The following is a 16,761-nucleotide window of genomic DNA, read 5'->3' on the forward strand; positions in this document are numbered from 1 at the left end:
TACCCTGGGAGAGAAGCCCACCCACCTTCACCCAACCCTCCGAGGACCGAGTAAGACTAGACGGCCTCTCCTGGTCTCCTAACACATCTCAGGCCATGTCAGCTCTGTTGACACCCCCAAAAGTCCCCCTCTTCCCAGGCCATGAGCCCCCGGGGGTGGGACCATGACACCCATTTAGTATCCCTGGTGCCCAGTTCAGCAGGCTGGGGAGTGGATGGTAAATAGACACACAGATGGCAAAGGGAACAGAGGTGAGCTCGCTTCCCTTTCTTCTCCCTCCCTCTGGGCACTGTGAGTTTGGTGCCCTGAGGAAGAAATAGTTCTGTGGAGCCATTTCCCGTCCTCCATACGCCCAAACTGCCAGCTGTCCCTCAGCCTAGTCCCATTTCCAGGCTCGACACCAGACAAGCAACCGCACAGTTTGACTTGGCCGGTTCCACTTCTCCAGAACGTCAGCACGTTTCCTTTACGTGCCTGGTGCTGGGCCTGATCGCAGGAAGGGCGTCTCAGACGCCGCATTCGAGGGTTCTCAGGTGAAGAGGTGAGTCAGCTGCTTAGAGCCCTCACAGAGAAAGAACAGGGACCCGTGGGTAGGCGTCTGTTTGCATGGTGTGTCTGCGTAGGGCTGCTTCTTTCTTTTTGTGGGGAGCAAGAGAGCAAGCAAGCGTTGCTGTGGTTTTCAAATGCACTCGTGGCTGTAAGATCCCAAACTGGTGACACGTGAATCCAAATGACTGACTTGCCGGAGGGCTAACCGCGGTGGCTCCTCCACACTCCCTCAGGAACAGCAGGCAGCCCAGCCTCAGGGCCGTCCTTTAGGCCTACGTGTGCCAGCCACTGGGGGCACAGGCCCGCTGGTCTTCCCGCACACCAGACACGACTCCGACAGGGAGGGCCAGGAGCCGCCACCGCTGAAGGCAGCACGCAGCAGAAGGCCGTGCCCCACCCCAAGCCCTGGCCAGGGGCCCTACGTGTCCCGCCTCTGACGGCAACGGGCTCCAGAAGGCCCAGGGCTGGACACCTCACAGCTGGCTGCTGGCCCGAGATGGATGAGGCCTCTAGGGCCTCGCTCAGCCCTCCGCAACCTGTCCCCTCTCCATCCTGCCTGCACGCTGCTCACAGGTGGGGAAGGGGACGAACTGAAAAGCTCTGTGTGCGCACCTCCTGGCCCACTTGGGTGTGGTGCCTCTGCCAGGACATGAGATGTTCTTTCACCTGCTCTGCTCAGCAGGAGACAGCTCAGCCACAGCTCCCTGTCTGGGGTATGACAGGCTGCGCCTAGGCCAGCTGCTGGGGCCCGCCGCTGCCATCCCCTCACACAGCCGCCCACAGGGCCCACACAGGGAGTCCAGGAATTCCCAAAAAATGTACAGGAAGACTTCCCTCCTGCTTGTTGTTGTATCTCCAAAGGTGTCCATGGCTGCAGAACCCTGGGAGACCCCAAAGCAATTCAGGGCATGGGCTCCAGGGCTCCACTCAACCACTGGACCAAGGGATGGGTGCCTGAGGTCATGAGGGGACGGGCTACATTCAGCCCCCCGGGGAAGTCTGCCAACCTCATCCAGATGCCTCCCTGCCCACTCCCTACCCCCGAACTCCTGTACTCCCTTCTCAGCTGCAGGGCCAGGCCCCACGGAGGTCGCACGTCTTGTGGGGCCAAACCTTCTGCATCTCACCTCACTGCCCAGGCCACAAGGGGCCCATAGACACCCCCCGCAGTGGGCAGCAAGGGAAGGGCTGACTCAGGGGGACCCAGCCCTGCTCGGGTGCCAGGCCCACGCCCTCACCTGATGCCCATGGAGCGTGTAGAGCAGCCGGCCCTCCATGAGGTCCAGGATCTTCAGGGTTGAGTCACTGGAGGCTGTGACCAGGTAGTTTCCCGACGGGTGAAAGGACAGGGCGTTCACCGCTGCGCTGTGCACTGGGGAGGGACACTAGTCAGGCGCCGGCTGGTGGGCCAGGGGCACAGCTGAAGCCTGAAGACAGGCATCGAGGCCAACCGAGGCTCGGCCCGGGGCTGCGCTAGGGTGGCCATCGCTCAGAGGAGCTGTGGGGGGCCCCACAGGATTCCCAGGGGAGCAGCACGATCCAAGGAGAAGAGGAGACTCATCCGAGCCAAGGGCAAATGGCGGGTACGGCCGAGGGATGGAGCGACCCCTCCACCTCTGCCCCCACACGGAACTCATGTGACCCACTGTGACCCACTCCGTCTCCACACGGCTGCTTTAGGGAAGGCAAAGGGAAAGCGGACCCTGGAAATGCCATCCGGTGTCCCTGCCCTGTGGGAAAGGGTGCGGGGGCAGGCAAGCGGACAGCTGCCACGCTATGGGGAGCCAGTCAGGCCTGGGTTCCCATCCTGGCGTCCTCACTGGCCCACCTCGTGGCCTTGAGCAAGCACCTCGACCCTGAGCCTGTACCTCCTGCATCAGAGGACCCACATGCTAGGGATGCAGTGGGCACGCCACCAGGGCAAGCCTGTGAGGCTTCTGCACAGTGGGCCCCAGCGTCCCCTGCCATTGCACCCACTCAACAGCTCCACGCCACCCACGACTCTTTCCCCACTGCCCTAGCCCGAGCCCCACCATCCATCCTGGTGTCCGTGGCTCTCCAAGGTCTGGCCACCCGTCCTATCCTGTCCGCTCCCCAGCCTTGCTCCACATGGGCCCAGGAGACTTGCCCGCCTCTTCTCCTGACCGTGGAGCTCACTGCGCAGAGTCCCCTCCTGAGGGAAGCCCCCGACCTCCCCCTCTGGTCACCCCCTGGCTTGTCCTCTGGAAGCACCCTGAGTGCCTGGTCCATGCAATCTTCACAGCAGGGGTTTCCCGTTTATGTGCAGCTGGGTGATTCACCACTGCGTCTCCCATGAGGCCACATGCTCCGTCAGACGGGATGTGTTGGGTCCTTGACTCAGAGAGTGGTTGGTGAGTGGCTGAGTCGGAGCTGAACAGGCCACATGGAGACGGCGATGCCTGGACCAGCTACGTTACAGCTTCTTAGGAAGAGCTGGGTGCCTGCACACCCATTACCACGGACCTGGTGAGGGAGCTAAGAAAACCATGACCCCGCCAAGCCACAACGGCCCTGAACGCAGCCACAAATTCAAAAAGCGACCACTCACCATGGCGCTATACGGACGCCTGCAGAAACGTGACTGGGTCAGTCAGCACAGCCACCAGGGAACAGCCCTCGGCAGAGCCCCCAGGGTGCACAAGCCCCTCCGACACCAGCCCGGATGATGTACTAAGGTGCCTGGGTGTGGACACAGGTTCCCAAGCACTGAGGGGACAGAGGCAGGGCTTCCCGGAAGACGATATTCACGGCTGAACACTGTGGACGCGCGAGGCCAAGGGGAACGGGCCAGCACCCTTGGTGTTGATGGGAACTGGGGCATGGAGGGCAGACGGATGAAGCCACAGCCGGCTCCAGCAGGAACTAAATGGCGCCAGCCACAGCGGTAGCAGAAATAACATCAGCATCGCAGAGTGTCACCATCCTAACCACGTATGCAGGGACACACACACACACGTGTGCACACCGGAGGACGCATGTGAACAGAGGCTTGAAAGGGAGGCTGGGATTATTTCTGGGGAGGAAAGCAATAGAGGGACTTCTGATTTTTGCTCTGCATACCTCCAGGATAATTCTTTTAACCACCAGAATAGTCACTGTGATTATACAACTGAGTGAATGACAAAGTGAATCCTTGTCACATAACCTTCGCGGAGGCAGAAGACCGAGGCCCAGCTCGGTGAGGGCCTGCAGGCTCCCCGGTTGTGCACCGATAGGGTGTGCGCCAGGGCCCCGCACTCCTGAGGGCCCGGCTGTGCTCAGCACAACGCTGGTTACACTGGCGGTGGGGTGGGGTGGGAAGTGCGCAGAACACTGAGAGACCCCCTGCCAGGAGTCCTGTCCACCTGTGACCCCTCAGCCCCACGGGGGACCACCCTGAGAGGCAGCCCGCCCTGCACCTACCTCAGCACGCCCCAATCTCCCCTTAAACGCTGCTCCTGGAACATCTGCCTGAGCCCTGGATTAGGGTGCGTCTCTTGTTTCTGCAGCTCTTGGCAGCCTGCACTGGGATGAATGCCACCCCGTCCCACCTGAGACAGAGCTAGCAGAAGAGTAGCCGGGGGCAGGAGACTGGGTCAGGGGAGGGGAGCTCAGGGAGACCCAGGCACCCCAGTACCACCATGGGGTCAGGGTATGGACATCATGCCAGGGCCTCCTGCCTAGTCAAGCCCTCTCACAGGAGGAACGTCCTATAGAGGAAGGGAACCAGACGCTCTGCTCCTCTACAAATGGCAGCGACATCAAAGTCCTCCTGACTGGGGGTTGGGGGAGACATCTGGAACCGTTCACTCCAGAAAAGAGCGCACTTGGCATGCCAGGCTTTGGGGACGCACCAGACCCACGACCGACCGCCTTTCCCCACCCGCTCTCCTGCCTGTCCACTGGCCCTGCCAGCCTGGGGCAGCCTCTCCGCTCCAGAGAGGTGGTGAGGCCGCCCAGGGAGGCCTCATCAGATTCAATAGTCCCTGCACAATGGCTCCCACAGAGGCTCGCTGCCCCCAAGGGGGTGAGCCTATCATCACAAAGCCCGAGCAGTGACTGTACAAACCGCCCATTTTTCTTCAAGACCAAGCTTGCAGGCCCTCTGCTTGGCTCCACGGTGGGGCCTGTCAGTGGCACCTGATGGCAGATCGCTACTTAGACACAGTTGGGGGCTCCTGGCTATTATCCCCCTGATGTCTGCAAGTCAGGAGCCCAGAGAGGGTAGCACCAAGGCCAATGCAGAGCCTGCCCCCAAGCACCAGGAACTGGCCACAGCCTGTGGGCAGCAGGTGGCTGAGGGAGAAACCTGGGTACCCACATCCACTCTACCCACACAGCTCTGCAGGGAGAAGCCCTCAGCAAACCTGCTCCATTGCTCGCTGAGCTCCAAACTGGCCAGGGGGCCCAGAGAAACCCCAGGTGCCCAAGCAGGAGGAACCTTCTGGGGCATGCCCCACCCCCACAACCCACCGCCACCCAGGGTAGCTTCTCATGATGAGTAGCTGGCAATACCAGGGACCCGGCAGCTCTGGCATCACTGGGCCTCTGAATTCATACCACGAAGGTGCTCTGATCCCAGCAGCAAAGGACACTGTGAACACTCCTCTCTGCGAATGTCATGTAAGCCTCACATGGGGGTGGCGGGAAAGTGCCACTGAGCTAGCCAGGTCAGCGGGGGATATGATCAACCTTTTTGGTCTCAAAATGCCAAGGGGAGGGTGCAGGCCTGCCTGCTGGCTGTATACCTGCTACAAACCCTCTGGGACCACACCGTGGGGGAGGGGGACCGGGGCATGCTGAGGCCCCATGGATAGAGGACCTGGGACTCTGAGCTCTAGCTGGAGCTTCCAGAGGGGGCCAAGCCAAGTCCTCCCAGGGGCCTGGGCAAGTAAATGACTAGAATCAATATGGTACAAGGAGCCCAGCATTGGACGGTGGACAGACACCAGGCTCAGGGGCCCTGAGTCGGAGACCCACATTCTCAGCTTCCCAGGTGCGTGTACAAGCCTCAAACTTCCCCCTGTGAAATGGGGAGCAGCCCAGCCCTGCTGACCACCCAGGCCTGTCACTGGATGATGGACCTGCACATACCGGGAAACCAGGACGGGGGTTGCTGCTCAGATGTCTGAACAGTCCTAGCGTGGGCTCGAGCATATGGAACCCAGCCCACCTCCGGGAACGGGTACTCCCAGGACTCCAGCAGCCCCGCCCACTCGGGAAATCAGGGCTGCTCCCTGCAGGATCGGCAGCAGCCACCCAGCTCCCTGCCTAAGACAAACGGCACCAGCTGCCTGCTGTAGCCCAAAGTGACTCCCACCACCCAACACAGCCGGGATGTGCCCTCCACGGAGCACGACCGTAGAGTGGCAAGCCACACGCCACTGTTTCACAAACCAAATTCTCTCAGAGAGCCCAACAGCCTCACGCGCCCAAGCCCACTCAGGAGTGCCTGCTGTTCATCCAGAGCCACCAGGGGAAACAATGGATGTCACTGTGTCCTTAAAAACTCTCCCGTGGGTTTCCTAGGAATCAGGGACAGAAAACAGCTCAAGCTTCCTCTGCCAGAGGGCTGAGAGCCCATCTCAGGGAATCAGCTTCCATCCAAACAGATCCCCCTGCACCTCTGGGCGTGGGGAGCAGCTGCTGCTCGGGGGCTGGGGAGAGTCTCTCAGGGAGAAGTTGCTGCCGCAGAGCTCTCTGGGGGCAGAGCTCTCTGGGGGCCACTTGACCTGAACAGACCTGGCCTGGGCCCTCCGGCCCCAATGAGGGGGAGGGGTATTCCTCCACCCTCCCATCACCCATTTCTCCCTGAGCTCCGGAGGGGAGTCTAGGGTGGTGGGATGAGTTTGCTGCCCTGTGAACACCCATCATGTGCCCTGCATTGTACAGGGCGCTCAGAAGGAATCTAGTTGTTTATGGGGTACTCCAAGCCCCCGAAGCCTCTCATCTGTAGTAAGGGAAGCTTGAGAAAAAGATGCTGCAGGCCATGGAATGGCTCTGTCACAAGAGGAAAAAACAGCAGCAACAACAGACTGAAATCTCCCCACAGGCCCTGACAGCCTCATGCACCTCAGGTCCTCAGGACTCACCCAAGGCCACCTCGAGTCCCCAGCCCTGCCAGTCGCTGACCTCCCAGCCCCACGCACCCCCAAGCCTGCGCCCTCAAGAACCCCGGGGACCTCTCTGCAGCAGCCTCCTCTCTCCTCCACGGCCCTGCTTCACCCCCTGCTGACCATCTCTGCACGAGACCCTGGCTCTGCCCTCCTCAGCCCTCCCGTGTGGCAGAGGGGCGTCCCAGCCCTCACACTGGACCTTTCTCTTCTGTGGTCCCTCAGTCACAGGGACCCAGGATATGGCCTCAGCCCTTTCATGTCCCAGGTCCCTGGGCCCAGCTGGCCCCTCCAACCACCATCATCAGCTTCTACCTCTGGTCAATCTCTAAAGCCCATCCCCTGGGCCTGACCCTGCTCCACTCTGACGCCCGGGCCTCACCCAGACATCGGGCACAGACTGCCCACCCACCAGTCACCCAGGCTCGCCAGCTTCCTGCCCAAGTGGACTCTCGGCACGGCTGTCCTCATATGCCCCTCATCCCTTCACTCCTCGAGTGACCAGCTGGTCCCACACTGCCAGCCAGGCTGCACCTTTGGACTCTGGGCCAGAGCTTGGCGTTCAAGGCCCTACCCAGTGGGTACCTACTGCTGCACCCCACCGACATCAGGCCTGGGCTCCCAACCCATAGGAGGTGGGCCTGGCGGCTCCCAGTGTGAAGACTTCCGTGGCACCACCCACTCCCTGGCACTGTATAATCCTCAAACCCCATAAGGAAAGCACTATTCCCGCCCCTGCACAGGCAGTGCTGCTCACCACCGCTCAGCCTCGCCAGCTTCCCTCCCCAGCTCTCCCATCGAGGCCCTCCCTCCTCACCCCACACTCGGGGGCAGCCTTCCCGCCGAGCACTCCTCTGCACCTGCCCACCGTCCCCATCTCTAACTCAGGTCTGGCCTGGAGCAGAGGAAAGGCTTCTAAACCTGAAGGAGGGGAGGGAGAGGCACGGCCTCCAAGGAGAAGGCAGAAACCCGTCTGGCTCCTGCGGAGGAAAGAGCCTGTCCACACGGCCGGCCCCTGCCACCTGGTGGTGCTGTGGGGTACCGCAGGCCTTGACCAGCTGGGTGGGCGGGTCAGAGCCACTGGACCTCCTGACTCCAGATTGCGACTCCGCATCATCAGCATAACTGTCATGGTCACTAACACTATACCTGGCTCCTGTTTGTGCCGGGCACTAAGTTCTTGACATGGACCAACTCAATACCTTCCCAACAGCTCTGAGACAGGCCCTATCACTGTCTCAAGGGACCCACTCAATGTCTCACAGCTAAGAATGCTGAAGCTGGCTGCAGAGCCCACCCTCCACTCCGCTTTCCAAGACTGGGGGCCACTCCCCCTGCTTGAGAGGTCTGTCACCTTGGTTACCCTAACAAAGTGCTGTTCTCCAGCATCTGAGAATCCGTTAAGAAGGGCTTGCAGGGTGCTAGGGGCAAAGCCCTGAACCTCAAGGCCACACCTTTGTCCAGACATGTCCTTACCATTTCCAGGTGTGACTACTAGAAGTGAGCGCATGAACTTTAAACTTAGTCCCAAGTCAACAACCACAGTTCTTCCAACAACTCCCACTCTGTCCCTCCGGGCCTCAGCCCCCAGCCCACCTGCCCGCCCACCCTGGTTCTGCCTCCTGTGCCCTCCCCACAGCCGGGGGGACTCGTGGCTCTGCCCAATCACACCTGCTCTTGGGCCAGTTCCACACCCCAACACCTTCAGCTATCACACCCAAATCACACCCTAGTCTGTCCGCGCCCCTCGCTTCCACCTAGAGCCTGACCCAGCCCACTGCCCTTTAGTTACAAGGGCTGTAACTAAATAGGGGGACATAGCCCCGGGGCTGGCTCCTGACCTTGGCCCCAAGCTAGATCGACCCGTCCATATGGCTCACGGCTCGACATCTGTGGAGGACACCATTGGTCCAGAGATGACCAATGTCCCACTAACACTGACCACTTTTGACAGACCTACCCCCTTTAGCACACATCAAGGGTTGTCACCTTGGCCCTGGAGGGCAGAGCCTCCTTTACAGGGGGAGGTGAGTGGTATGGGCAGTCCGAGAGGTGCCCCGAGAGGAGCCCTGGCGAGAGACCCATCAAGGGTCCCCCATCTGGCCCTGCAGTGTGTGTGCAACTCTGCCACCTCATCAGCGGGCACCAAAGGGCTTAGTGGACGCCAGGTCGCACCACACTCATCTCCTGGCCCAGGCTCCCAGGCAGGATAACCACAGCAGACTGCCCAGCGCTGGGAAGCCCAGCAGACCCAGGACCCTACTCACAGCCAGGGTGTCCTCAAGCCCATTTAAGCACCACAGCAAAGAGCAAGACCCAGGTACCCAGTCCCACGGCGGCTGCTCGTGGACACTCACGCTGATAATGCTGCACGAGCCGGTGGGTCCGCACGTCCCACACCTTCACTGTGTTGTCCATGCCGGCGGCAGCAATGCACGTGCCGCTGGGGTGGAAGTCCACGTAGGTGACGAAGCTGGAAAGACAGGGGCCATCACAGGCTGTAGGAAGTCTGCGCTGGCTCAGGACAGACCCCAAGACACCCAGCACCGTCCCATCCCTGCACATGTGCTCACGCCATCCCTCAGCCCAGAATGCATCCCTCCCACCCTGTTTCTTTACCAGATAGCCAAGGGAGAGCAAGAAGGAGAGGATGAGAGCAGTGACTATCGTGACCCAGGAGGATTCCCCAGGGGGCAAGTCCCAGCATCCACTTCTACATATTAATACAAGTAAAGAAAGTCGCCTTCAGACCAGAGGTCGGCCGGGGCTTTCAGAGGTAGAGCTGGCGCCCTCACCAGGGTGGACGCAGGCAGGCCCTGCCCGCTGAGGCCCAGACAAAGGGCCAGCACGGCCCCTAGGCCCTCAATATACCCATCGGGACACCCAGGCAGGTTTCATGGCCAGCTTTCTGGAGGGGCCCTTACCTGGGGCTCCCAGCCTCACGGAAGGGGGCAAAAGCCAGGGTTCACTTAGGTGTCCAGAACAGGTGAGTCCCTGCCCTGAAGCAGGCCCCTCCCTGTCCCGATGACACGGCACAGTGAGAACAGCCACCACCCGCTACAAGACCACAAGGTCCTTTCACTTATACAGCCATCACATAGATAACACACTAACGTGCTTTTTAGGTTCAACTGCAGTCAGACAGCTCACAATTCTGAGAATTAGAAGTGAAGGGAAAAGAGAGGCGCCAAGAATGACATGCCTTGAGATTCCCCTTATTTGTAGCGATGGGGATGAAACTGAAGCTCCCAGCCACACAGGAAAAGACGTGGAGACAGGGAGCAGCAGAGACGTGGCAGCCACACAAGCCCATTGGGCCTCCTCATGCCCCGGTCTGTGCTTTCCTTGGGCACCCACAGTGTCGGAGGCCTGGGACTCACCCGCCGTGCTCGCAGTACGAGTGCACACACTCGCGGCTGGTCTTGTCCCACAGCTTGACGGTCTTGTCATCACTGGCAGACACGATGAGCCGCCCATCGGGGGAGAACCTGAGTCAGGCCGGGCATGGGTCACACCACCAAGTAACAGACATCATGGGCGCTGCACGCCACCTCCCACAGCCACCTTCCTGCCCTGACCCCAGGAACCAGCGGGGCCCGTGCCCTGCTCTAACCTGTGACCCTGAGCAAGTGGCTTCCCCTCTGTGAGACGGGGCAGGCAAAGGAGGGCCCGGCTCTGCACGTGGCCTGTGAGTGCTGACTGCTGGTGCCATTAGCATTAAGGTGGCCCAAAGCCCACCATCGGTATCACTGGCCTATTCCAGGTCCCCCGAGTCTACATGTGACTCTGACAACGGGTCAGCAAAACACAATCTGCCAACAAGGGGGAGGCCTGGGGACCCGCCACCAAGTGTCGGTGTGCGCTTGATGCTCATCTGCTGGCCTGGCCCCCCCTCTTCTCAGGAGCCTGATGGTGAGGCCTCTGAGAGCAACAGGGGCCTCCCAGGACAGGGAACAGGTGCCCTGGAGAACAAGTCATTTCACGGGGTCCCCAGGACACAGGCCGACCTGTGATTTGCATGCTTTCCCAGTGTCCCCAGACACCCCCAGCCTCTTCCTTTGGAGCATAGAGATTTAACAGCTGAGATCTCCATAGAAAGGAACAGCATAAGCCAGAAGCAGGCACATCTGTGTCTGCAATTCTCGGACCCTGAAAGGGCCTTAGGGTCGCCCCATCCCCACAGGACTGCCCCGCCCCTAAACAGTTCTGGAGCAAAATCAACCTCTGAGGAGCAGAACACCCCAGAGGAAAATAGGCAAGGCCTAGTGCCAGAGTCAGGGTCCACCTCATCCTACCACGTACCCACCATGCTCTGGGGCAAGCCACTGCACCACTCTGGCCTCAGGTTTCTCATCTACAAATGGGAGCGATACCACCGCGCTTGCAGGAATGCCAGGAGGAATTAGAAGGCCCTGTGTAGCAGCAGTGCTGACATGACCTCCTTGTTACGCTTGCTATTGCTACTAAGTGGTCCCTGTTGATTGGCTGTGGGCAGCGTCAGCACAGACGTCGGGTCGGCATGGCTGGCAATGGGACGACTTATTTGTCCGGCTTCAGCTCAGTGAAGCTTCTCAACAGCTTACCATGGCAGAATGTTATTGTTCCCATTGCACAGATAAGGAAGCCGAGGCTCAGGAAGGGGAAAGAGGAGCTACCTTGCCCAAGGTCATGACGTGGGTACCTGGCAGTCCCCGTCAGGTCCCTCCAAGGCTCCTCAGGAAGGACGATGCTCACCTGGCACAGCGGACCCAGTTGATGTGTTGGCTCAGGGAGAACAGGAATTTCTGGCGATGAGTCGACCACACCTTGACTGTCTTGTCGTCAGAGGCTGTCACGAGGGACTGGCCATCGCTGCAGAAATGGACGCTCCTCACTGTGGCCGTGTGTGCACGAAACACAGTTGACTCGCCTTTTCTGTGGGAACAGGCGTCCCGAGTCAGGAACCCCAACAGACATGTGAGGGCCCACAAGCACGTTGAAGATCTCCTCACCCCTCGGGGGCCCCTCGAGTCAATCCAGGCCTGAGCACCCGTGCAAGCATCGGGCAGAGTCGCTTCCAGGATGGCTAGGGTCAGCCCAGAATCCCTCTCCCAACCCCGAGGGGAGGGCCCCAACTGAAGCCTCAGCTTCTGATGGCACCTTCTCAGAAGTGGGGTAGATGTGTCACTGTGACCAGTACAGGGTCAGGATGGGTACCTGGGTGGGGACAGCTCTGGCACCAGGACCCCAGACTCAGGCCACTCAAAGTCTATAACTTACACATTGGGTACCCAGATTCGGACAGTCTTGTCGCGGGAGCCTGAAGCAAGCAGGTGTCCCGAAGGGGAGAAGTTCACACAAGTGACGGCATCCTTGTGACCAGCAAAGCGGTAGGCACGTGACTGGGGCTTCATGTGCCAGACCATGAGGCACGAGTCCATGGAGCCGCTGGCTGAGGAGAGCAGGAACACTGTGACCCTCGGCTCTAGCAGGCTTCGAGTCCCACCAAGACTTAGGGGCGACGGGGAGGGGGGAGCAGCTTCCCCACGGGGACAGATCACACCTCCAGTGAACGGGGACCAGGAATTTGGAGAGCGTAAGGTGTGCCAGCTCTCCCAGCGGCAGGCCCACATGGGAACCAGCCCAAGAAACGTCATCCCTGGGCAACCCAAAGGGGCTCATGGGAAAACTCATCCCCCGTGGGGTCCCAGGTCTCCCCACAGACACACCCTGAGGACACTGGAGAGCAAGTCCTCCCAACACTGGAAAGCCAGCCCAATCCAATAGGCTTTGTACCACTCAGAAGCCTAGAGGAGGTCCCCAAAAATGGACCAAAAATGATTTCAGTTTCCTGCAAATCTGAAGTGACACAAGGCCAGCAGCTTCTGGCAGGGTACCTTGCCCATAAGATGAAGGGGGAATCTCGCCCATAGAAACAAGGAAGCTGCAGCCACGTCGTCGGCTGTGTATGAGCTCCCAGGTGGCCAAGTTGGGGGGCACTCCGCTGCAGTACAAGGGCAGTGGGGAAGGGGAGGGCCGGGCCCTGCTCCACTTCCTTCCCATCTGACAAGGTGCTCATGTTACTGTGGACAGCAGAATCAATAAAGACCCGAGGAAAAGGAGCCACTATTTAGGACCCATTTTGCAGGTCAGACCTAAGAGGTAGCTGGGGTGTATAGGGAAAAACCCGGAACCCAGTTCCACCCTCAAAGGGGCGGTGACCTTGGAAGGCCCTCAGCCGCTCTGGAACTCACACCTGGCATGTAGAATGGAGCTCATAAAGCCCAGTGCTCAGAGCTGGCTGCCTGAAGCAAGATGCAGGTCTAGACAGAGCACGGGGGTCCTCACTGTGCCCTGCCTCCCCCACACCACACCTCCCAGGGGGAAACTTGGCTTTCTCAGCTTATAACCTCGTGCCTAGGACAAGATGCCTCCTCTTACCCAAGTGCTTCATGTTGAGACTGAAGTCCACACAGGTAACTGCATCTCGGTGGCCCTTAAAATGCCTCTCCAGCGAGGGGTCCTCCTGGGGGAGACCAGGGTCAAATGTGTGAAGGCTGGATGAGAAAAAGCTTTCCCAGAGCCAAGACTCTTCCTATAACAGCCAGGAGAGTTTAAAAATGCTCACGGCATGGTCTTGTATGTAGAAAATCCTAAGAAACTCACTAAAAGACTATTAGCACTAACAGACAAGTTCAGCAAGGTTCTAGGATACAGAATCAATATACAAAAATCAATTGTATTTCTGTACACCAGCAATGAGCAATCCAGAAGAAGTAAGGTAACAATTCCATTTATGATATATTTTAAAAACGTAAAATACTTAGGAATAATTAACAAAAGAAGTACAAGATATATCCAGCGAAAACTATAAAACATCATTGAAAGAAATTCAGAAAGAACAAGATAAATGGAAAGACATCCCATGTTCATTGTTTGGAAAACCCGATATTTTTTAAAATGCTACTCTCCAAATCGATCTACAGATTCAACAGATTATCCCTATGATAATCCGAAGTGTATCTTTTGGCAGAAATTAATGAGTTGATCCTAAAATTCATATGAAAATGTGAACACAAAGTCTTTTTTAAAATCTGAAAAAAAGAAAAAGCAAGAAAATAACTTCTGTACAAAAGAGTTTGGCAGCTCCTCAAAACGTTAAACAAAATTATCAAATGGCCCAGCAATTCAAGGTAAATATCCGAAAGAATTGAAAACATGCTCACACAAAACCCTGTACACAAATGCTCAAAGCAGTATTATTCTAATAATCAAAAAGTAGACAAACCTAAATGCCCATCAATGGATGAATGGATAAACAAGATGTGTTATATCCATACAATGGCACATTATTCAGCCATGGGAGGAATGAAGCACTGACACACACTACGACATGGATAAACCTTGAAAACATATTCCTAGTGAAAGAAGCCAGACACCAAAGGCCACATTTTGTCTGATTCCATCTATGTGAAATGTCCAGAACAGGCAAATCTATAGAGACAGAAACAGACTGGTGATTGCCAGGGGTTGTGGGGAGGGAGGAAATGAGAAGGAAGGGGAGTGACTGTGTTAATGGGTTCAGGGTTGTTCTGGGGTGACAAAAATGTTCTGGAACTAGATAGTGATGATGGCTGCATGACACTGTGAAATCACTAAAGACCACTGAATTTTATACTTTTAAAAAAGTGAATTCTATGGTACATCTCAAAGTTATTTTTTTAAAAGGCGAAAGAAAATGGGGGCCTTACAGCACCCCCCCACTTCAGGAATCAGATCCCACTGCAGAATGGTTAGTGAACCCAAAGGGCAGCAGTGGAGAGGCCCCTGGCATCACCACGACCCACTCCATCCAGCATCAGAGAAGTCCTAGTTCGGGACCCTGCTTCAGAAGCCATGCAGATGGTACGCCCAAACCTCAGCAACCTCAAAGAAGCATGCCGGGGGGAACCAGGAAGCCCAGCAAGGTCCCCTCTTGGGGGAAAATGTCCTTGGGGTGGAGCAAGGCCAGTGCCACGCCACACAGCTGTAACCAGAGCAAAGGTCCCCGTGGCCCAGTGCCCAGCTCAACTCCCAACAGACCAGCCTGAGTCCCCCTTTCAACAAGAGAGGGAGTGGCAGCTGGGCGAGGGCCCCCAACGGAGCAGCAACTGCCCCACCCGAGCCCCTGGGAAGAGCGAGAGTAAGACGACGCCCACTGCAGGCGCGCTGGGCGAGGACGCTCAGGCCCACCCCTAGGCAGAAGCGCCCGGGAACCCCCCAGCCCCTGGGCGCTGCAGTCCTTGCCTGCGGGCTGCGTCTCGTGGGAAGCGCGCTAGGTTAGGGATCAACAGGCCCGGATCCCGGTGCGCCTCTGCTCACGTCCCCAGACACCTAAGGGGACAACAGGCCACCCCGCTGTCGGGCACGCTGCAGGCACGAGCCGTGCGGGCCTCCCGGGCCTGCGGTGCCCCGACGCGGGCGCGGTGTCTCCCGCCAGGCGCCCACCGAGCCGCGCTCTGCTCAGGACGGCGAGACGGAGGCCAGGGCCCGGCGCCGGGCTCGGGGGCGCTTCCCCAGCTGGGTGCGAATCCCGGGGGCAGGGACTGGGGGGCCGCCCCGGGAGCCCGCGCGAGGCCTCCCTACGTGGCCCAACTCAGCCCCCCGCACAGACGACCTCCGGGGCGGAGAGGACGCGCTGGAACCCGAGTCCCCCCGACCGCCGCCCGCGCAGACTCCGCCCCGGCCGGGCGCCCACTGTCCCCGCGGGGAGACGAGGCCCAGGCGACCGCCGCCGCAGGAACTTACCGCGCAGGGCGAGGCCATGGCGGGGCCCGGGGCGCCCCAGGCGCCGGAGCAGCCGGAGGCGGCAGCGGCTACCGCGGCAGCGCGTTCAGTTTCCGCGCCCCTAACCGCCGCCAATAGCAACGCGAGTCGCGTCCCGGCGACCCGCCCTCCGCGATTAAAGGAGACGCGGCGCCTCCGTTACTTGCCTCCCGATGGGAAGCAGAGGCAGGGCCGAGTCCACGGTCTCCGCTCCCAGCTTCGCCAGGATTGGCGACCTACGGAAGGCGCCGCCAAAGGCCTCTCTGTCCACCGTCTCTCATTGCCCGGGAGAAATTAAAAAGCCCAGGATGAGGGGTTCGCCCCACCCGCCTGTAGCCGGGCTACGGAGACGGCGAGCACAGCCTTCTGGGAAATGCAGTTCCAAGACGGCGGCCACCTTGTGTCTGCCAGAGGCAGGGGGAACTACATTTCCCAAGATGCCTTGAGGGCGGGATTGAGGGGCCCGCGATTTACCACCCGCAGCGAAAACTTGAAGAATCCCGGAAGTGGAGGGCCGCTAGGTCGTTTTCCTTGGGTTTTCTTAAAGCGTCAGGGAGGCAAGGTTCTCGCTCAATACCTTATTAAGAACCAATGCTTCGGCCCTGGGGACCTGGTTCGCTCCTCAGAACGCGCTTAAATCAAGTGTCCATTTAAAAGAACACTAGTCTGTTGGAATCACATCCGTGGAGTGAAGAAACCTGAATTTGATTCTCGGTTCATGCCCCGCTTCGCTGTGGGGGGGTGGGGGGGGGGCAGAGAACACGTCTGTTCTGGGCCTTAGTTTCCCCATACGACGGAGTGTGGCGCGGCCTGGGCCTCCCCGGACTCGTCAGCCCTGGGAAGCCCTTCATCAATTGTGTGTCGGAAAGAGGCGACAACCTAGGGGCCTGGCCACCAGGGGCCGTCCCTGCCCGCTGTCTGCGCGGGAGGCCAGGCTGTGTGTGTCCCCACCTTTCTGCGCCACCGCCACCTCACGCGGCGCGTCTTGACCACCCGGCACTGACCGGGGCCTGATGTTTCGCAAGATTCGAGAAACTTCTGCCCACGCGAGAAGATCCGGGCTAGAAACGTTGTAGGAGTTTATCTGAGCCAACATTTTGAGGACGTGCCCGGAAGCAAAATGTCAGGTTGAGAAAATGCCCCGGAGGACGGAGGTTCTGCAGCGTCTCTTCCACATCAGGATCCAAGGAGAGGATGGCAGGGAGGTGGCGTGAAGTCCCCTGGTGGTAGGAGTCAGGAGGCAGGAGAGAGCAACGCCGGTAAACCTCGGCTTGGATGAACCACAAAACGGAGAGACGCACTTCTACTTGGGATG

At 59.0% G+C, this 16,761-nt stretch overlaps 1 protein-coding gene across 2 annotated transcripts in view; it reads right to left on the reverse strand.

Moving 5' to 3' along the window:
* The window catches only part of POC1A (POC1 centriolar protein A), a 65,955-nt gene extending 50,103 nt beyond the window's left edge, over positions 1–15,852 (reverse strand). The window contains exons 1-7 of one of the 2 annotated variants that reach the window (XM_081071868.1): positions 15,429–15,852; positions 13,083–13,167; positions 11,922–12,093; positions 11,397–11,576; positions 10,043–10,150; positions 9,020–9,135; positions 1,788–1,921 (exon numbers count right to left, since the gene is read on the reverse strand). In XM_081071868.1, coding sequence (XP_080927994.1) covers positions 1,788–1,921; positions 9,020–9,135; positions 10,043–10,150; positions 11,397–11,576; positions 11,922–12,093; positions 13,083–13,167; positions 15,429–15,446 — 813 coding nt within the window. In that variant the 5' untranslated portion in view covers positions 15,447–15,852. The remainder of the gene's footprint in view (positions 1–1,787; positions 1,922–9,019; positions 9,136–10,042; positions 10,151–11,396; positions 11,577–11,921; positions 12,094–13,082; positions 13,168–15,428) is intronic. The other variant, XM_081071869.1, reaches the window with a different exon arrangement.
* Positions 15,853–16,761: the final 909 nt, after the last annotated feature.

The sequence above is a fragment of the Rhinolophus hipposideros genome (assembly GCF_964194185.1).
Source record: "Rhinolophus hipposideros genome assembly, chromosome: 14".
Taxonomy (NCBI): domain Eukaryota; kingdom Metazoa; phylum Chordata; class Mammalia; order Chiroptera; family Rhinolophidae; genus Rhinolophus; species Rhinolophus hipposideros.